This window comes from Misgurnus anguillicaudatus, chromosome 4 (genome assembly GCF_027580225.2).
Source record: "Misgurnus anguillicaudatus chromosome 4, ASM2758022v2, whole genome shotgun sequence".
In the NCBI taxonomy this organism is placed as follows: domain Eukaryota; kingdom Metazoa; phylum Chordata; class Actinopteri; order Cypriniformes; family Cobitidae; genus Misgurnus; species Misgurnus anguillicaudatus.
The window spans coordinates 24,958,461-24,979,962 of record NC_073340.2 but is presented as its reverse complement, the minus strand read 5'-3'; the positions used below and the strand labels follow the sequence as shown (position 1 = coordinate 24,979,962).

General features: G+C 35.0%; 2 protein-coding genes across 7 annotated transcripts in view; both read left to right on the top strand.

Moving 5' to 3' along the window:
* Nucleotides 1-11,342, top strand: part of plekhs1.4 (pleckstrin homology domain containing S1, tandem duplicate 4) — a 20,221-nt gene extending 8,879 nt beyond the window's left edge. Inside the window, exons 5-19 of the mRNA XM_073866508.1 lie at nucleotides 11-145; nucleotides 465-540; nucleotides 1,106-1,165; nucleotides 2,418-2,525; nucleotides 6,013-6,131; nucleotides 7,749-7,908; nucleotides 8,069-8,128; nucleotides 8,265-8,336; nucleotides 8,473-8,561; nucleotides 8,682-8,735; nucleotides 9,470-9,535; nucleotides 9,906-9,983; nucleotides 10,133-10,225; nucleotides 10,327-10,456; nucleotides 10,541-11,342. Of these exons, the coding sequence (XP_073722609.1) occupies nucleotides 11-145; nucleotides 465-540; nucleotides 1,106-1,165; nucleotides 2,418-2,525; nucleotides 6,013-6,131; nucleotides 7,749-7,908; nucleotides 8,069-8,128; nucleotides 8,265-8,336; nucleotides 8,473-8,561; nucleotides 8,682-8,735; nucleotides 9,470-9,535; nucleotides 9,906-9,983; nucleotides 10,133-10,225; nucleotides 10,327-10,456; nucleotides 10,541-10,606 (1,366 nt within the window). The 3' untranslated portion in view covers nucleotides 10,607-11,342. The remainder of the gene's footprint in view (nucleotides 1-10; nucleotides 146-464; nucleotides 541-1,105; nucleotides 1,166-2,417; nucleotides 2,526-6,012; nucleotides 6,132-7,748; nucleotides 7,909-8,068; nucleotides 8,129-8,264; nucleotides 8,337-8,472; nucleotides 8,562-8,681; nucleotides 8,736-9,469; nucleotides 9,536-9,905; nucleotides 9,984-10,132; nucleotides 10,226-10,326; nucleotides 10,457-10,540) is intronic.
* LOC129420865 (pleckstrin homology domain-containing family S member 1) lies at nucleotides 5,357-21,502 on the top strand. Of its 6 annotated transcripts, none has more exons than XM_073867042.1 (15): nucleotides 5,357-5,435; nucleotides 14,283-14,325; nucleotides 14,433-14,530; nucleotides 14,618-14,736; nucleotides 14,828-14,980; nucleotides 15,113-15,203; nucleotides 15,962-16,024; nucleotides 16,157-16,258; nucleotides 17,830-17,924; nucleotides 18,087-18,140; nucleotides 19,899-19,964; nucleotides 20,071-20,166; nucleotides 20,328-20,420; nucleotides 20,523-20,652; nucleotides 20,738-21,502. In XM_073867042.1, exons 2-15 carry the CDS (start codon nucleotides 14,304-14,306, stop codon nucleotides 20,804-20,806), a joined length of 1,251 nt encoding a protein of 416 aa, XP_073723143.1. In that variant the 5' UTR covers nucleotides 5,357-5,435; nucleotides 14,283-14,303; the 3' UTR covers nucleotides 20,807-21,502. The 6 variants fall into 6 exon arrangements, with proteins under 6 accessions (XP_073723143.1, XP_073723142.1, XP_073723141.1 ...); XM_073867041.1 differs by having other exon boundaries at nucleotides 5,421-5,435; nucleotides 14,436-14,530; nucleotides 20,738-21,501; XM_073867040.1 differs by lacking the exon at nucleotides 5,357-5,435 and adding an exon at nucleotides 13,434-13,534 and having other exon boundaries at nucleotides 14,436-14,530; nucleotides 20,738-21,500.

The window sequence follows — 21,502 nt, the reverse complement described above, 5'->3', positions numbered from 1 at the left end:
TCTGTTTAAGGGTCACATTTATGTTCTTGCACCCTGAGATGCAAGCAATGTGGACATGGATTCAAAAAAATTTTAGATGTTCGTCGTCTTGTGTAATGTTTATGAAAGTGCCAGAAAGAGACTATTTCCTTATCGGGGAGAACAGGTTTGTCCTGAATTTGCTTGCGCTAGATAGTGATGTGTTGTTTTTTCAATGGAAATATCCTCCATTAGAAAATATTTTAGTTGTTTTGTTAAATGCAAATTAAAGTCGCTTGTAAGTGCAAATTAAAGTTGCTTGTATTTGCAGCTATAGCACTTACTATTTTAAATGTTTAAATACTAGAATAAAGTTTTATTCAAAGTGTTTTTTACATAAAATGTATAATTTTTGAATGCCAATTTAACTGTAGGTGTTATACAGTTATACAGAGTCGTTTTAGCATCTTTGAAAAGCATTATTATTTGTACACTTGTTTTTGCAGTTATGAGATGGAAAAATGGTTTACTGCTTTATTTGACGCCTTAAATAATCGTCCACACAGGCTACTTAATCCCAAGGTAAAGTTTTAATATTTCTGACTGTATGATGTGTCTCAATTGTGTATTTTCAAAACGGAGTTGCGTATAAATAGCACGAAGTGTGAAAATCGTGCAATACATACCAAATTCCAATTTGGCGTGCATATGATACGCCAGTCCTTCCCATTCACTTAAACGGCGCATCTTTTTTTTGTCGTTTTATTTATTGGTTCTCCAATTATTTTTGTCGCTTGGGTTTAGGGTTAGAACAACTTTTTGTTACATAAAAATTACATCCGTAACCAAGCCCCGATTCTAACCCCAACTCCAAGCGACCATGGCTTAAAAATAGACAAAAACATGGAGAAACCTGTTTATTTAATAACCTCCTTAAGCAAATCTCAAATCTAACCCTAAACCAAACCGAAAATGGTTTAAAAATAGAAAAAAATTGAGAAACCAATAAATAAAATGACAAAAAGTGAATGGGAAGGACTGGCGTATCATATCTATTGCACGATTTTCACACTTTGTGCTATTTATACGCATCTACGTGAGACTGGGTAGTAGCAACAATCATCTAACCTAAATATCTATTGTGCAGGTATTTGGAACTTTTAAAAACATCAGTGAACTTCCACAGTCGACAAGTGAAAATAACCAGGTGTGTTGGCAAATGGAAGAAGCTGTCTGGTTGTAAAATAAGTTTAATTTAATGGACGTTTAATGGAATATCAAGTCTATGCACCCATTGCACTTTTTTTGGAACCCTTACTGATTTGATCAAACATGCCGCCTATTATCTCTTGAGGAAAAACAGGTTTGCTTATTTTAGAAACATTGCTTGCTATTTCTGTTTTTAAACCTTGCACTGATAGCTGCAGGCAAAATAGATTGCATCACTGGAGGTGGGTCCTATGTACCATTTGTCTCGCCCGCGCTGCTGGCCAATTGAGTGGAACGTCCGCATTTTGGCGGCAATCTTACTACAGGCCGCTCGCTCATTCATAGAGTTGAGTTTTAGTGGTGTAGGTGCTTTTGGATGACCATGGCTTGCTTAGTTTTTTTACCGATTTTCAAACGGTTTGGTTTGTTATAAACGTCAAAGATGTACCTATGACACTGCATACTTATACTAAAAATAAAAAAAATTCATGAAAATGTTAAAGCATCCAGAATTATAGCCACATTAATAACTTTTGTAAAAAACCTAACTGTTTGAAAATCTGTAAAAATTTCAGCAAGTTATGGTCATTTAAAAGTACCCGCACCATTAAACTCAATGCTACGAGTGAGCGAGCGCCGTGTGGTAAGATGGCCGCCAGGTGATGACGTTAGAGACTCCGCCGTAAGACATCTAGCCTTTATATCTATGCCAATGTGTACCTCTGGGGTAATAATATGAACTCTTTAGGTGCAAAGGTCTATTTTTTGAAAGGTTATAGAGCCCTATTGACAGCTATTATTTTACTATTTTTACTGTAGCAACACCATTTTATTTAGATTTGTGAACTGTAATGGGAGTAACACTAGAAATTATTTTAATTTGTGAAGCTTTTCTTACATAATTCGTAGATGTTTCTAAAGCAGAACTCTATTAAAGGAACAGTATGTAAGACATTTATATCATGAATCATTAAATGGCCCAGATATGTCACTAGACATTAAGAAATCATTTTCATTTCAAATACTTATATCACTGACAACAGTGGTCCGGCCAGGATATTGTCATTTAAAAAGTGGAGTCGCAGCCCTCAACTGATGTTTATGTTGTCATTTTGTGTATTGGCCACCAGTTGTGTGATTGCAGTACCAGTTTTGGCCACAATCCTACATACTGTTCCTTTAAACTTCATTTGTAGCTGTGCAATGGTGTAATAAGTTAATAGGATGACATTATCTTGTGCTAATGACAGGAAACTGATCTGGAATACATAAAATATAATACACATGAGCTGCCAATGCCTTCATCTGTGATCCACGAGCCGGTCTATGTCAGTCCTGTAGATTACCAAAGCAATCAGGTAGATTTACATACAGTACAAACAGCATAAGAGGTATACAAACTTTCACATGTCACACTTAGTTTTTTTTTGTCCCTTTTGCTCACATGACAGAACTGATAGCAGAAACGTGAAGAAGATTCTGTGACACTGCCTGCATTGTCCGTATGAATAAGTACTTTCAGGCTTTGTCCTGAACTCCAAAGCACCTTTTGTTGCTTAATGGAAAGTGAATGTCAACAAACAGTTTGAAAAGACTGAATTTTTTTACTTTTTTATACTTTTTATGCAGCTTTTAGGCTTTCTGTGCTTATAATCAAATATGCAATATATCTGTTAAATTTAGCTTCATCTGTTAAATGCTTACTTCAGCACAAAAAACTGAACGTGACAATAAAATGAACCACAAAAGCTGAATTTACTTATGAATACAATTCACACAGATGTGATGACATGTACATGACCAGCAGACTACAATTTCATAAAATGTAGCCTATTTTGTACAATAGTACAAAAAATGGAAATACTGTAACAGATGTATATTTCATGTTTTATAAAGAAATTCTTGCCATTTTCTTATGTTGCTTTGATATGAAAAAAGTGAAACTGTGAAATCTATTATAACCTGTACATGTTTGTTTAGAACTGTATTGTATAAATGATATCTTTTTTTTGCTATGAAGTGTATTGTTTGAACAAGATATAGATTTGATTGAAATCTCCCATGTGTGTTGTGTACCCTAAAGCAGTGGGGGCCGCGAGATGGTGCCAGAGGGACCCCAGTTTTATGAGATTTTATGAAATACATTAATTTATCATGAATTCTGTGTAATTAAACCTAAAAAAATAAGGCTACTAACCAAAAGCACTACTTTTTTGTATAATTTAATGTTGTTTTTTTTTTTAAATTAAAATGTTGAGTTTTAGAACAGTTTTTTGTCACAAATTTTCTTTGGGGGGCCGCGAAGGAATGCACCATACACAAGGGGGGCCGCACGCTGAAAAAGTTTGGGAACCACTACCCTAAAGCAATACAATGTAATTTCCCATATTTTATTTTACTATGAAAAATGTGACTTTCAAAATAGTGAGGTGACAGATGCTTTAATGTTGCCAGCAAGCAATTTTGGGTGTAAAAAATGCCTAATAGCGTCCAAACACACCCCAGACATCTGGGCTAAAACAAGACAAAATTTAGGCTGTCAGTGAAAATGTAATAGGCGTCTTACCATAGCCCAAAAACCAATGAATTAAAAGAAGTATATAAATGAAACCAAACACCTTGTAATCACTGTTGACTTTGTGTAAATGACATGTAACAAAATTCAAGTTTATTTTGGCTAGAAGTGGGCCTATAGCTAGACTATATCAGGTTTTTATATATCAATTTTTCTAATAAAAGAGAATAAATACTTGTTTTCCATTGTAGTTTGTTTGTATAGTTCCCTGTTGTTGTGCACACTAATACTGCCACTCCTTAAAGGGGACATATTATGAAAATTAGACTTTTTATGTTTAAGTGCTAGTTAGGTCCCCAGTGCTTCTATCAACCTAGAAAATGTGATAAAGATCAACCCAGTAATTTAGTTTTGGTAAACTATTCTCACAAACGAAATTTAGCTTCCCTTATGATGTCAGAAGGGGATAATACCACCCCTTCAAAGCGAAGTGCACAATGTTTGAAAAACGCTTTGGAAAAGGGAGTCCGGCCGACTACCAAAACACACTTGTAGCCAATCAGCCGTAAAGGGCGTGTCTACTAACCGACATCCTTGGCGGGGTTGCGTATGTGTGGGGCGGGTCAATCAAAAGAAGGTCCAGATTCTATTGGGGTATGGGCGTGTATGTTTAAGTGATTTCAAAAATCAAAATTGGCTTTCAAACATTGTACACTCCGCCTTTAATCTAACCACGGCACTGCCATTTAGTGCAGAGATCAGCTCATTTGCATTTAAAAGGGCACACCCAGAAACCGCACATTTTTGCTCACACCTACAAAGTGGCAATTTTAACATGCTATAATCAATTATATATATGGTATTTTGAGCTAAAACTTCACTTACGTACTCTGAGGACACCAAAGATTTATTTAAAAAAGGTTTTTTGGCAGGCTAAATAGTAAATAAAATAAGTGCAAAAACACATAAGATTAATATTTAATAAAACACCATCTATTTATTTATTTAACTATATGAGATTAGGACAAAAAACAAATGGCATTACCAATGCATTGTACTCTAAAGAATTTGCATATAAAAACATAAAAGTATGTGTTGTCTGAAAATCCAAACAAAGAATTGGGAGAGGACAATTTTCATTGAATAGTATTAACCGAAATGACGTCAAGAGAACTCCCCTAAAAGTCCCAGAGAAAAAGGCATGGTTATCTATTAACACACCTCTTTAGTTTCTGACAGAAACAAGTTGCCTTTGAAACATAAACGTGAGCAATCTGAAAAATGTGAAACCAACGCCACCTATAAAAGCATATTGAAGCATAACCATAAGCTAAATCAGAAAGCTATATCAATTTGTGATAAGGTTTTCACAATAGGAAGTGGCAACATGCATAACCGGGGCACTAAGGGTATATGGGGTTAATATGCTGTAAATATGCATATTTATTTATGCAAATTTTTCTTTTATAGTATTTTGCTGTGTCAGTGTGATTTACTTTCACCTCTAGACAAACTATGCATAGGCTTGGCAAAGCCATTATTATCAACATTTGATTGGTAATTTCCACAAACTGTTCGAACAAACAAATGGGGAGGAGCCTTAACCTGACCTTGCAGATAACCAGAAACTCCACCTCCACTTATTGTCATAGCTTTTTGGTAGAAACAAACAAAAGAGCTCAAGCTTCCTCCTAGGCTACATTGTGAGTGCAGGAAACTTTACAGAAGACACTTTACTGTCACATCTGCTAAGGTAATACAGTTATGATGAAACAAATGAATATATTGATCTGTGATTTTTGGATTTCTATTTTTGTTAATTATATTTTTACTGATACTAGCATTCATAAAAATTGTAAAATAGCATTCATAAAGATGGTAAAATGCTAAATTATTGTATAATTGCAACATTTTGTTAGGTTTGGTATGTAATTTTTTTTTCATTTGTTTACATCTGATGTACTGTAGCTAAGTAAACAATCATACTCACAATTCATTTGGCGTCTGTTTTAGCACTAAAGTGACATCATTCAAATGTTCAGCAGAAATAAATCATGTAAGTCTGTTAGCTATTGTGAAATTGCATTAAAGAAAATCTTGAATTCGGTGTAATCTCTCTATGTTTAATATTAATCGGTCTCATTTACCTCTAAGCACCAACAGCACCAAAGGTGCAGGTGTTGTATGCTGGATACCTGTACAAGTCCCCAAACCTTTCTAAGCCTGCAAAACTCATGGTACGTCTCCTATTGCATTTCAGCGTGAAATGAAATAGACAGCGTCTTTCGAAGATAATCCCTCTGTAATTGGTCTTTATTTTACCCTTGCAGAAATCATGGAGGCATCGCTTCTTTGTACTTTCCAAGGCGGGTGAGGACAACTATCAGCTGGCATACTATAAAAATATAGAAAAAAGGGAGAAGCCTTTGGGAGTAATAGACCTTTCTATGTAAGGCAAAGAACATCAAATACTTCTTACATAAATACATTAAATAGCATTATACAACAGTTCTTTCTGGTTCTCGAATCTGATTGGCTAAGAGCTATGCGATATTGTGCTGATAACGGCACTGTAACTGCTTCACCTTTCGTATTATTCCGCCACCTAGTGAATGGAGGTCCTAAGCAGGCTCATCTCTGAATGGAAAAACACAGACGTGCTGTTTTTAAACACTCTTCGTGTGTCTCATTAGTTTACTAGCTCATAAATCAGTCTGTGAATCCCCAATCGGAAGTTATTATTCCGTCAAAAATCAGCGCTCTTGGATGTTACGTTAAAGTTAATGGGAGTAATGTCTTGTCACATCGTGTGGACGATTAACACTTGGAAAGAGGAATATAAACACTCGTTTTTTCTGGAGCTATATCTTTTATCAGAACGCGAAAACACCGTGGAACTGCAGGTAAGCCCCGCAGCTTTTAAATGTGGACATTGATCATTTACTTTATCGTGACGTGACTATTAAAACATGTTATGAGATATCCCCACTGGTATATTTATAAGCAGCATGCAAAAACATCTCTCTGACACTTATAAAAACAGTTTTATATAGTACTGACAAGAACAAAGTTTAATAATAATCAAGTGCTCGTATCGCTTTAAGAATAAATGAGAAAGCAATAGTAACGTTATACAAGTATAGTTTTATTAACTTTTACCTCGCGCCAAAACAATAACAACACAAAAGACACTAAATATGAATAAAAAAGCAAGTAATAGTTTGATCATGACACCAAATACTGCTGATTTGATCTCATTTTGACGATCATAAACAAACAAGGCCAACATGAGAGCCAGGGAATCCCTGTCAGAGATGTAGCCCAGAGAGGGCGGTGGTCAGCGGGCGAGTGAACACTGACGTCCGCTCATGCTTTGGTTCTCATTCGTACCGAATCTCACTAAGCAAACGTTCAAACAGGCGGTATGTTTACTAATCGACTGCAGATTTAAATATAATACATATACATTCTCGACTGAACTAATCTTAAAACTACACTTTGTCACCAAGAAACGGTAATATAAAGTAACGGCTTTTCTGTCCATTGAGTTGTTATGAGCTTCAAATCAGCCGAAAGTTTTACCTGTCATTCTGGCCGCCCTCAAATCCGTGGCGGAAGAGGTAGTTCTCAAACAAAGAGGCTTTTAAAATAACTCCGTTGTTGTTTTCTAGTTTTCGTTTTTCAAACGTGTGCCGTCGAACTGTTGTATAAAAGCAACATCGCTCTCGGAGTCGTGCGATACAGCTCTATATCATCACGGCCGCGACTGCCTCTGGCCTAATCACAGCCATGATGATATAGAGCTATATCACACTCCTACTCGAGCGATATTGCTTAATTACAATATGCTGTTTTTCTATTTTAAAGGGTCAGGTTAATTTGTACCGGTCCTGAGAAACATCGGATGTGGGAATGGATTTACAAAAACTTTAAGTGCCTCCCGTCCGCTGTACTGTTTCTGAGAGTGGAGGACTTCATGCTAAAATACACAAAAGACTATTTCCTCATTGGAGAAAACAGGTTTACCATTATAATAACTCTCATTGCAATCACAATGTGTCTAAAGACTTTACAAGCCAGACAAAAAATATTTAAGTAGTAGTTTAATTTATGTCATGTATTCCTGTGTTTTCAGTGAAGACGTGAATTGCTGGCACAATAAGTTACTGAAAGTTATAAAGACTCAACCATCACAAAATAAAGAAACAGACTATGACCTTCAACAGGTAAAAACATTGTAATGCTATTTTTGGCAGACACTTGGTTTTATATTTTGTAACAATTAAATGACATTTAATTTAAGAGTAAGTTAGGTTTTTAAAATGATCCACTGTATTTATTTATACAGCTTACTGTATTCATACATTTACTGTTATCTTTTCACAGGACAGATTAAGAGCAGAATCTGAACCTACACCCAAGTCTCCACATTGTATTGAAAAGCCAGTAGGTTAAACCCTGCATATTTATTTATGTATTTTAGCTTCACTTCAAAATATTTTAGATCCTTTAGTCAATGCAGGAAAACACATTTACAGACTCCCATTGATTTAATAATATGGTACATCTTCCATTTTTGCAGAGTCTAACTTCCATGTTCAGGCAGTCTGCACCTTCAGGTACACTCTACTATCACCAAGGGCCTACTAAAACTGTAAGGAAGTTAAGTTCTGTATGTACCTCAATGTTTTGCAATATTTTGCACACACAATTGTTTACAAAATGTGTTTAATTCATATGAACATGAACAACTAAACTCAAACCTTTGTTTGACATGGATTGTTTGACAGGTTTACTTTACTGATGATGATGATGATGATACAGAGGAACAGCCTAAAACTCCAGATGACAATAGTGAATACATGGATATGACATTAGCGTAAGATACCTACTGTATTTGTACAATAATGCTTAAAAAGTAACGGTGCACTGATGCAATACAATTTTTTAAGACAAATTGTCATTTATTTTCATGTATTTTTCTGATTTTTCTAATTAGAAGTGCGGTGATGCGACAGAACCAACGGGAGGAGGATGCATGCTTTCAGAAAAAGTAAATTTGAAATCTTTACACTAATGCACTGCTAATTTCTTTTTTCTAGGGCACTTGAAACATGTATGTAGCCCATCATATGTGTGATTTGTAATTTCAAAATATGTGTTTGGCGCGCCGAGTGGACCTATGTGCATCACGTGTCTTGTCAAAGTGAGTGCCTGCTGCAGACGCGTCTACAGGGTTTATGATAAAATACTCTCATGCGTAATCAGAGTTTACTGTTAAGGAAGTGTCTTTGCGTGTATTTTGTGAATGTGAGCGTCTCTTTTATCGTAAACGGTTTTGACGCATGTGCAGCGGACACTTGTTTTGACAGGACACGTGATGCACATGGTTCATATGATGCAACAAACACATATTTTGAATTTGCGCCCTTCGGATGAGCAGTCACGAGCCGCCACTGGTTTATTGACAGGGATTATGTATTAGTATAATGATAGGTGCACCCTGATGCCCCTTGTGTCCCTATATGATTGTTTATTTAAAGACTACAAAACAAATCTGTTTTTAAAACTTACAGTAGCATTACTTAACAAATTGCTGTTTGGAGAAACGATAAGCTTTCAAGTCTTGCTAAACAGGTTTGGTTTTGAATGAAAGCAAATGCTCGCCGGCATTGTTTTATTATCTTGATAATCAACGTAAGTTTCCAAGGTTGTGTTCGGTGGTGGTTGACCCTACACAAATGATTTTAATGCACTTTTACAAGATCTTTTTCTTAATTTTTTTAGTACGTCCACCAACGGTCTTGATTCTTCCTATGACTTGTGTGATGGTGCAGACAATCCAATGAAACGGTAAAACAATATTCTGTATTCATACAACATGTCAGACTTTATTTCAGTTTTAAACCACGGGCCTGTAAAAAGCTTTATTCTGATAGGTTGAGAAATGTTCCCTGAGTGTGTTTTTTGTAAAACGCACACCTAACCTGTCAAAAATAACCTGTCTTAAAATATCCACCAGAGCAATGTTGGTGTGTCAGTCCTGCTTATCTGTCATGATCACCTGTAAATAATTGACTTTGGTCCTTTGAATTATTAGAAAATATTTTCGTATAATTCATGCCCTGTTGTCAATTATTCCTTACATATTTACAGGTGATAGATGACAGATAAACAGGACTGACACAAACCCTGTTTGACTTTCTTGCCTTCTATATCTTAGAAACTCTATGGGGTCTCTTCCAGACTTTAATGGAAATTGTGCCTATACTGAGATGAATAGGGGATTTCCAAACAATAGGTGAATTTTATTATTTTAGATTGTAACCATCACATTCTGAGTGGTTGACATACATACTTACTCAGTCAAAAGAAAGATTCTTAATAAATCTATAAAAATGTTGTTTGGCGTCTCTTTGAAGTTTAATAATGTTTATGTCTTTTCTTTAGTGAAACACACAAACCTGTTAAGAAGGAGATCTGCATTAACCGAAATGATCTTTGTAAAGGTTTGATCTTCACACAGAAAGAAGGAAAGCCATGGTACAACTCTCACAGACAACCATTAACATGTGGACATGACAAATACTTACAATAAATGAAGTTTATCATTCTTCTTCATCTCTCATCTTCTTCCTCTCCAGTGTGTCTGAGTGTAAGACTGAGACCCCGCATTTGTTTCATAAGGGGGATCAGATCCTGGCCCTCAATGACCTGCAAATAGAGACAGTAGATGAGATACAGACATACATAAAAAGGCTTACAAAAGATGAGGTGAGACCAAGAACAATGCACATTGTTATATTATTAAAGAGCTTTACATAATGTTCATTTATTCCTTAATTTATTTATTTGCAGGTAAAACTGACTATTCTACGACATTCGGGATCCCAGCCTTTTTATGCTGAACTTTTGAGGAGATGAAACAAAATGAGACACTTCAAGTCGTTAATTCATTAGAAATGTGAAAGGTTCAGCAACACAATGAGTAGTTTGTTCCTGTAGCTATTTCTTTAAAAAACTACACGTAATTTATTTAATCAGGAAGGCATACTGCAAAAGTGGGCAAGGTTATGTGCAAGCACCAAGTTCTTTTGTTGTGCAGAAGATGTTCAAAACATGCATCCCAGCTGTCACTAGGGCAGTACCCGAGTAAAGGTCCTAATATGTACCTTTTAGGTCGGTATATGTATATATTTGGTACCAGTATGCACCTCTGAGGTACTGATATGAACACTTCAGGTGCAAAGGTGTACTTTTTGAAAGTGTACAGCCCCAGCTTACATGTTTTGAATTATTATTTTTTGACAGTGCACAGTAATTAGTAACACAAGACTGTATATACTGTACAGTATGTATATGAGAGTATATAAGACTGGTGATAGGTATATAATGTTTATGTATATAAGGTTTTTGTTACCATCAGGCACAAAATAAAATGTATTATGTAGAAGTATTATGCTGACATGAAGGAACTTCTTTAAAGCTGCACTTTTCTTTTTCCAATTATTACACTGAGACACTTTAATACTGTTTCCATATATCGACTTTTTGTTATTCTTTATTTTGATTAAAAAAGAAACAAGGGCATATTGCCGATAATTTTTATAATCACTTATTTATGTGAAAAATGTGAAACATTGTTATACCTTAAAGTGTTATTAAACTTTCATAATGTTAAATATTTGATTGTGTGTTTTACTAAAAATCAAGGGTAGTTTAAGTAACAAGTACTTGTACAAAAAAAGACCTCATGGAGTGATAAATTCCAAGAGAACATATTATCAGATTCAAAGGACTGAAGATGCAATATAACATAGCTTTAATATATTTTTAGTCACAATAAAATTATAATAGAAACTATTATTACAAAATGTGGGAGAAAATACAGTTACAATCAACAGTTTACATTAACTTTGCAGAATTTTGAAAATGTTGAAAAAAAGAAGAATTTAAAAACTAAGATTTTTTTTTTTTTTTTTATTTAGTTCAGACAGACTTTTCAAAAATAAACCTAGTTAAAAAATGACATACACCCGCTTCTTAATACTGCACAATTTTACCTGGACAGGCAATGGCAGTTTTTTTGGTTTTGTGATTAAAGTTTTCTTGTTTGTTACATCTGTTTCTGTCATGGTAAGGTTCTTACAATACTGTAGATGGGGGAAACATGCATGTGTTATCACAAGGATCTATTTCTTCTTGATCCAAGCATTAAAAAATTACTTACATAAAAAAACATGTATATGTATATAATATCATCTGACATGTCTGCTCAATAAAATAAATGGCTTAAGTGCATGTGGCCTTTTGTTTGGGGTGGAGCAGTCCTTTAGTAATAAAATGTATGGGACAGAGTGCCATCCATTGGTAAGATATATATGATTTTTAACAAGTTTAAATGGAAATAATTAATCAAAGAGTAAATTAAAAAAAAATACGAATTTCAGTCTCAGAAAATCATGTTTTTGAGAAAAGCCGCAGCACAATTGAACCATAATTGTAAAAGAAAAGTATTTACTGTAATGATGTGAGAAGAAAATTTCCAGCTGTATATTTAGAAAGAAAGATAACCTTTGAAACATAAGCTGTGCAATCTAAAAAATGCAAAAGCGATGCCATCTACTGTATAAAAGTATATATGTACATTCACACACATTTCTGATTTCATGTACAAAGGGCTAAATCAATTTATATCATAGTTAAGTTTTCACAATCAAAAGTGGCAATATGTATATGTTATCCAACTCTTATAAATTTGATATTTTAGTGTGATTTGTTTATATTTAGTATTCAAAACTTCAAAAGTTCTTTTAGTGATTTCATAACACACTGTAAAAAAACCGTAGAAATTACAATGTTATTGCAGCTGGGTTGCCGGTAAACTACAGTAGGTTTAAATGTATGTTATTTACTGGCAAGAGTTTGTTCAAAGTTGAATAAATTTTAAATATTAACAAGTCTTTATCTTTACAGAATAAAACTGTACAATAACAGCCTCATGCAAAGCATTCTGGGAACCAGAAATCATCATCCAACTTTTTCTGTTTTTTGCTTCAGATTTTGTTTCCCAGAATGTTTTGCTTGATGCTGTTTTTCTAGTTTTATTCTGTAAAGACAAAGACTTTTAAATGTTTAATGTTCATTTAACTTTGAACAAAAGTTGCCAGTAATAACATAAATTTAAATCTACGGTAAGTTACCGGCAACCCAGCTGCAAATTTCTATGGAATTTTTTGCACTTTACTATTTTTTAATTTGCATATTGATAAAGCCATTATCAGCATTAGTTTGAGTTTTGCAACAACTTCTACTTTGGACAAAAAATCCCTTAAAAATTCTCATCTGCATGTGCGGGAACCGGCACACAATTTATTAACACCTTCCTGAAAGTAACAGGTTGGCTTAGAAACATGAGCCTGTGAAATCTAAAAAATGCAGAAGCTACAGTATACAAAGCATTTCAAAGTATGTATTGACACAGTTTGTACAGGTTTTTTTATGTACAGAAAGCTGAGAAAATCGGTCCTAGTAAAGTTTTCACATTTTTAAAGTAAAGTCAACATCATTTTTACGACAAAACACCTTTATAATGTTGGCAAAAAAATTAGGTATATGGATAGAGCCATTACTATCAACATTTGTCTTGGGATTTTTACAAACTGATATTTAAAAATAAGGGAGGGATCTGAGCTTGTAAATAACCAGAAACTCCTCCTCCTCTTACGTCATAGCTTTCTAGAAGAAACAAAAAGAGCTCAAGCTTCCTCATAAGCTACCATCATGACATGTACATTGTGAGTGAAGGATATCCTTACAGAAGATACTGTATTTACTGTCACGTCTGCTAAGGTAATACAGTTATGATGAAATATATGATTTAATGACTGGGATTCTTGGAATGACTGGGATTTCTTCTGGGATTTTTGAATTATGTAAAACAACTATAATGATACTGTTTATTTGAACAAACTTAACATTCATAAAGACATTAACATTATTGTAGTATTATTATTATTATTAATTAATAATGAGGGAAGGGATAATTGTCGCTAGGTAAGTTATATAGACTTTAAGTCAAAACTACCCAAATAAAATATGCATGTTATATTTAATATTTCGCTGTGAATTGGGTTGTATTTTGTGAATGCTTGCTGCAATGTTAATGCTTAATGCTGTCATAAAGGCCTTTAAAGTGAGTAAAGAAAACGTTATTATTCTTGCATTAAAAGGGTTGTTCATCCAAAAATAAAAATGTTGTCAATATTTATTCACCCTTATGTCAATTGAACCCCCAACGTCTTTCTTTGTTCTTCAGAACCAAAGGCAGATTTTTTTAAGTGTTGCCTTTCTTTCATTACACATTCTCTGACTGATTTGTTGCTTAGGGAGTATTAGGATGTTTACTTTTTAATAATGTGTAACAACTGAAGCGATATCCAAGAAAGTAAATGAGTAAACGTTTGGGCTTTTTTTAAAAAGCCTGCGTTTAAAAACGTTTTGGGTGAATTATCCCTTTTAATCAGTGTTGTGTATGTTTGTTCACATCAAAACAAATATGTAAATAGCTTACAATTAAACATTTCATCTATTTCAGCAGCACTACAGCAACAGCATCCAAATGTTCAACAAAAATAAATCAAGTAAGTCTGAAAGCTTTTGGGAAAACATATCATACTCTTTAAAGAGCACGCTGAAGATTTTAATTGGTATCTATGTGTTTAATGTTTAGTTTTATTTTCCTTTTCAGCAGCAACTTCAAAGTTTTATAATGAATTACCAAAGGAGGAGTTGTACAGTGGATACCTACACAAGTCCCCCGTTCGTTCTGCCCTTACAAATGGCATAGTATGTCCCTTTATTAAATTTTAGCAATTACATGAAATACATCAGTCTTTCAGATATAACTTATCAGTTTATATTTTTCCACTGCAGAAATCATGGAGGCGTCGTTTCTTTGTACTTTCCAAGGAGGGTGAGGACAACTATCGGCTGGCATACTTTAAAACCGATAATAAGCGAGAGAAGCCTTTGGGGGAAATAGACCTTTCTAAGTAAGGAAAAGACTCTCAAACACTTTTGCATGAATAAATTAACTACTGTAGCATTACAATACACCCCGAGTTTGTTTTCTTATTTTTAAAGGGTCAGTTTATTTTATACTTCCCCTGAGAAACATCCGATGTGGGAATGGATTCAGAAAAACTTCAAGTGCCTCCCGTCCTCTGTACTGCTTCTGAGAGTCGAAAACTTCATGGTAAAATATGCAAGAGATTATTTCCTCATCGGAGAAAACAGGTTTGCCATTATTACTCTCATTGCAATCACAATGTGTCAGAATACAGCCAAATGATATTTACCAGTAGTTTATTCTGCATTATTAAAAAAGTATTTATATGTTTAAAAAATTATGTATTTTTGTGTTTTCAGTGAGGACGTGAATTTCTGGCACAGTGAGTTACAGAAAGTTTTGAAGACTCAACAATCACAGAATAAAGTAACAGATGATGACCTTGAACAGGTAAACAAACATTGTAACCTCTCACTGTGTGCGTGCGTGCGTATGCATGTGCATGCGTGTACCACCACCTTGAAAACACAATAAATGTACAAGAAATGTGTAGTTAGACTTTCAGGAAAAAAGGTACAAAGTTGTGCATAAATTATACCTTTTTGTCAAGGGAAGGTACCTTTTTAAAAGGTCAGAATATGCACTATTTAGGTACAGATATGTATCTTTAAAGGTGCAGTGTGTAAATTTTAGCAGCATCTAGTGGTGAGGTTGCGAATTGCAACTAACAGCTCAGTCCACTGCTCACCCCTCGCTTTTAAAACGCATAGAGAAGCTACAGTAGCCACCACCGGAAAAACACGTCATCGTCGGACACATCTTAGTAAAAAAAGTTTGTCTGTTAAGGGCTTCTGTAGAAACATGGCGGCACAAAATGGCGACTTCCACGTAAGGGGACCCTCTGTGCATGTAGATAAAATCGTCTCATTCTATGGTAATTAAAACATAACGGTTCATTATAAAAAGGTCTTTATACTCCCCTGATAACATGTCTTTGTATATTATTTTGCATTTCTGTCAAGAGATCCTTCTAAAAATTACACACTGCACCTTTAAGGTACAAAAGTGTACTTTTTGAAAAGGTACCCCCCCAGTGACAACTTTTGTACCTCCATGTACCTTTTTTCTGAGAGTGTACAATAAAAACACTTTTATCACTGTATACTTGATTTGCTTTAAGTCAAGTGATTTCCTTTATCTTTCAACAGGACAAGAGATTCAGAGCAAAAACTGAACCTCCTTGCATATCTCAAGATTGCAAAGAAGAACCAGTAGGTCAAACCCTGCATTTTGCATATCCATGAATATTTTTTAGATTCATTTTAGAATTTGTGAGATCTTTTTGTCAATGCATGAATACATATTCAGTCAAATTGATTTATTAATATCTGTCTATTTTTCAGATGAGTCAATCTGCTCTATTTCGGCAGTCTGCACCTATATATACATTCATTTCCCCTCCATTGCCGGATGGCTACTACGATATTCCTCGCAAGTTCAGTGATGTATGTGTTACGCATTATCAATGTTATGCACACACAGTTCTTGTCAGGGCCGGTTTTTGCTATGGGCAATGTGGGCGAACGCCCAGGGCGCAATCTATGTGAGGGCGCACGAGCGCCCTAAAAAAAAAAAAAAATATAAAAAAACCGCAAATTTCCATGTCAAGTTAGTGCTGAGAAACACAGTTGTGTGCGTGTCAGAAGAGGCACGGATGAGGGGGGCGGGGAATCAACTTGCGACTGCAAGTCCCTCGCTCGCCTTAAGGGGGGCGAGCGAGGGATTGACTGATCCCAGGCCAGAGGCCACACAATACAAACTGCTGCGTCTGCTTCCAAGTAAATTGTATTTTTTATTCCTAAAATTAACATAGACCCATATACCTACGAACATGTAATTAATTGGGTTATGTGAAAAAAATTCTGTAGAGTCATCTAACTTACGTGACTCACGTCACGTGACTCCGATTGATTGACGGGTAAAACGGACGTTGTTGTTGGCAAAATGTAATGCAAAGTTAATGATGTCGAGTCTTCATCTTCATCATCATGGATCAAATTAAAAGACCAAAGTAGGCTAGCCATCTCAGTTGCCCGGTTCAGGAAAGAAGATGAGGAGAAACGGGCAAAAGATAAAGGTATGCCGATTTCTATGAGTGACAACGTGAGTGACGTGACAGTAGGAAATAGGGTATTTATATTAGCCTCGCACTCTTGCTAATATGTTGCTATTAGCAACAGAATACGACTGTATTGGGTTTTAGTTTTGCTGAACTAGCAACTATTAGAATTGAGGCATCATGTCATGCAACTAAATTCACTCTATAGGCAACACAGTCTAGTTTGTGTGTGCAACACAAAAAGTGCAAATTCACACAGACCTCCTGACTGTGTAATTTTTTATTGCTTTACGCTATATGTGTCAACTTAAATAACTTCTAATATACATTGACATGGCATTTTGTAAGCTACAGTGAGCTTTTTAAATAATTTGTAGTGTATGCTTATTTTATAGGATGTTAACAAATACTAATAAAATGTGTGTTATGGTCATTTTAATTGGGTAACTGATGCATGTGTGAAATAAGTGTATCTAACTTACATAATTGTATCTTAATTGTAAATTCAGGGGCACTTCTGAAATATTTTAGAGCTAGAGCACCCACTGGCCAAAATGAGGAGTCAGATACTTCCAAAGCAACAACTGTGTGTGTGTGTGTGTGTGTGTGTGTGTGTGTGTGTGTGTGTGTGTGTGTGTGTGTGTGTGTGTGTGTGTGTGTGTGTGTGTGCGTGTGTGTGTGTGCGTGTGTGTGTGTGTGCGTGCGTGTGTGTGCGTGTGCATGAGTGGGTGTTTATACTGTATTACATGTTTTTCTCTGTTCTTGCTACCTTTTTGTATTTAAGATTATATATAACAAAATAATACATGTTGGTGGCGGGGTTTGGGGGTAATTCTTTTTTTTCTGGGGGCGGCCAAGGGATGGTTCGCCCAGGGCGTAAATCTAGCCAGGACCGCCACTGGTGGCTTGTAACATGTTCTAATTTTATGAAAATAAAACCCCTGAAATCTCTGACAGATTGTAATTAGTGATGATGAAGAAGATGACACAGATGAACAGCCTGATACTCCAGAAGACAACGTCGACAGTGCATACATGCCTATGTTTTCAGTGTAAGATACCCACTGTGTAATGTACAGCAAGAGTTATATTATACATTCACTTCACATCAAAGTAATCCTGACTAAACGTGAATGCAACCTAAATTTGACATGCATTGACAAAATACAATTTCCTAAGACATATTGTAATTATTTCTTGTCTTTTCTGATTAGAAATGAGGTGTTGCAACAGAACCAACAGGAGGAGGATCCATGCTTTCAGAAAAAGTATTTAAAGTCTTTACACTGACACACTGCTGTTTACCGCATTAGACTGCTCTATTGTGTTAGTTGTGTAAAAAGTACAAAAGTTGTTACTGGGACGGTACCATGTTGTTACAGATATCTACCTTTGAGGTACCAATATGCACCTTTTCCAGTAGGTACAACAATTTTTGAAAAGGCACCACGCCAGTGACAACTTTTTGATCAGTACATGGATCAGTGATCAATTAACATTTGTGTTAGACTTGACATTAAAAACCTGTTTTAAACACTATTGAGGATAAAGTAAAAGTTCATCCACTTGTTTCTTGAGGTAAACGTGGGCGCCGCCATCATCTTTGAGTTTTCCGGTATATTCAGGTGAGCCACTAAAGCTAAAGGTAGTCTATGGCGAAGGACACAAGTGTGCAGTTTTGACTGGGTGTTTAATGTTTATTATGAAATCCAGGAAGAACGAATTTGTGCAGTTAGGGGTTGCCATAATAGCTAATACAAACGCAGTAAATCTCTACAAAACATTTGTTTTAACCACAATCCATGCACAAGAACTGAATGTGTATGTGGCGCACATGCACTCATGATCTGTATTTACAAATCCATCCAAATTCATAGAAACTGCCAGTAAACAATAAATACAATAATTGTTTAAAAACAACTAATATTATGCTGATAAAAATATGCTGATTTACTTATTCTGCTACTATATATTATTACAAAAATGTTATTACAGTACAGAATATATACAACATAATCTGCTCAGTTAATGTTTATAATAGTTCGTAATGTTTTTGCACATACTTTTGTTATGTTTTAAATGAAAAAGCAAATACTTTAAAAAGTAAGCAAATTATTTCATAAGTTCATGTCTCCACCTGCGTAAGAAGCGATGTAATAATATTTTCATAAAACGAAAACAATACTCAATACATGTAGTAGTTTAATATGTTTATTATGGTTTGTTCAAATAACTTACAATGTGTTGAATGAGAAAGATACTGCTGACGGTGTCGGATCGCGTGAAGCTTGACGTGTCGCCATAAACAAGTCCATTAAAAATTGCAGTTTAAAAAAAACTTCACACCAGAGGGACAGTTGTGACATTTTAAATTCCATGTACAAACACTCGACTGACTTTCCCATTGTAAAGATACTGGTACGTCTATGTGCTTTTATATTTGCACACTGAAAACCTGTCACCTCCGATCAACAACACGAAATGATTGAATATATCTTCATATATCAAGCCACTTCTTAATTTCATCCTCACACTGGTTCATACATGGCAGGTGTAGTAAATATTAACTGTTTAAATCATGTTTTATGTGTGCTCCCACTACACTGTTTTCTACCGGCTGGCTATTAAAACGAAAGTCTAGGACCGGAAAGGAAATACGTCACATCACTTACTTCCGCGTTCAAAAAACAGGTGGATTGAGAGGGATTATGTATTAGTATAATGATAGTTACACCTCATAATTTCCCTGATGCCCCTTGTGTCCCTATATGATTGTTTATTTAAAGATTACAAAACAAATAGTTTTTTAAAACTTACAGAAGCATTACTAAACAAAGTCCTGTTTGGAGAAACGATAAGCTTTCAAGTCTTGCTAAACAGGTTTGGTTTTGAATGAAAGCAAATGCTCTGCATTGTTTTATTATCTTGATAATCAACAAAAGTTTCCAAGGTTGTGTTCGGTGGTGGTTGACCCCACACAAATTATTTTAATGCACTTTTACTAGATCTTTTTCTGTATTTTTTAGTACGTCCACCAACGGCCTTGAATCTTACAAGGACTTGTGTGATGGTGCAGACAATCCAATGAAACGGTAAAACGATATTCTGTATTCATACAACATGTCAGACTTATTTTAGTTGTATTTACAGGTGACCATGACAGATAAACAGGACTGACACAAACCCTGTTTTTCTTAGAAACTGTGCAGAGCCGAGGTGCTTTAAGGGGTCTCTTTCAGACTTTAATGGAAATTGTGCCTCTACTGAGATGAATGAGGGATCCCCAAACAAGAGGTGATTTTTATTATTTCACACTGTAACCTTCACACTCTTAGTGGTTGACATACAGGTTACTTACTTAATCAAATAGGTTTCAATGAAAAATTCTTATTAAATCTATAAAATGTTGTTTGGCATCTCTTTGAAGTTTAATAATGTTTATGTCTTTTCTTTAGTGAAACCCACAAACCCGTTGAAAAGGAGATCTGCATTAACCGAAATGATCTTTATAAAAGTTTAATCTTCACACAGAAAGAAGGAAAGCCATGGTACAACTCTCACAGACAACCATTAACATAATAGACATGAGAAATACTTACAACAAATGAAGGGTATCATTCTTCTTCATCTTTCATCTTCTTCCTCTCCAGTGTGTCTGAGTGTAAGACTGAGACCTCACATTTGTTTCATAAGGGGGATCAGATCCTGGCCCTCAATGACCTGCAAATAGAGACAGTAGATGAGATACAGACATACATAAAAAGGCTTACAAAAGATGAGGTAAGACCAAGAACAATGCACATTGTTATATTATTAAATAACTTTACATAATGTTCATTTTATTCCTTAATTTATTTATTTCCAGGTAAAACTGACTATTCTACGACATCCGGGATCCCAGCCTTTTCACGCTAAGCCCTGTTCATCACTTTGAGGACATCAAACAAAACGAGGACACTTATGTTCATTAAAAACATGTGCATTAAGTTCATTGGCTCTACAGTGAATATCTTATAGTAATTTATAAAATCTGCATTGTGTGACATTAAAACTCATTTTTTAGAATCTAATGGCATAAAGCAGGACTATCAAATAATAGAAGTGGCGAGCAGGTTATCGGAAAATATGACGTCGTCTTCTGTTTGTACAGTAATGGTTGAAATGTGCAGTGCAATATGAAGTAAGATCTTAAATTGTTACGGATTCAGCGAAATTAGTAACATGAGACTGTATATACAATTTGTAGATAAGACTATATGAGACTGGTGGTGGATATATACGCTACTGTATGTTTAGGTGAACATAAGACACAAAATAAGACAAAGACAAGTATTACATTGACATATATGAAGATTAATCTACTGTGAAAAACTATTTTAACTTCTTTAAAGCTGCACTTAGTTTTTTATTTGTACACTGAGGCACTTTATTGTACTGTTTTTATACACTTTTTCATTATTCGGTTCTGTTTTGTTTGTCAGATATTGCCTATAACATATGAGCAATTATGTATGTGAGAAATGTGTAACATTATTATATTGTAAAGTGTTACAATATAAAGTTTGCCACTTTCATATTTCATTGTGTGCATGGCTAACTGAAAAAAAATGGTGCTTTAAGGGTTCTAATA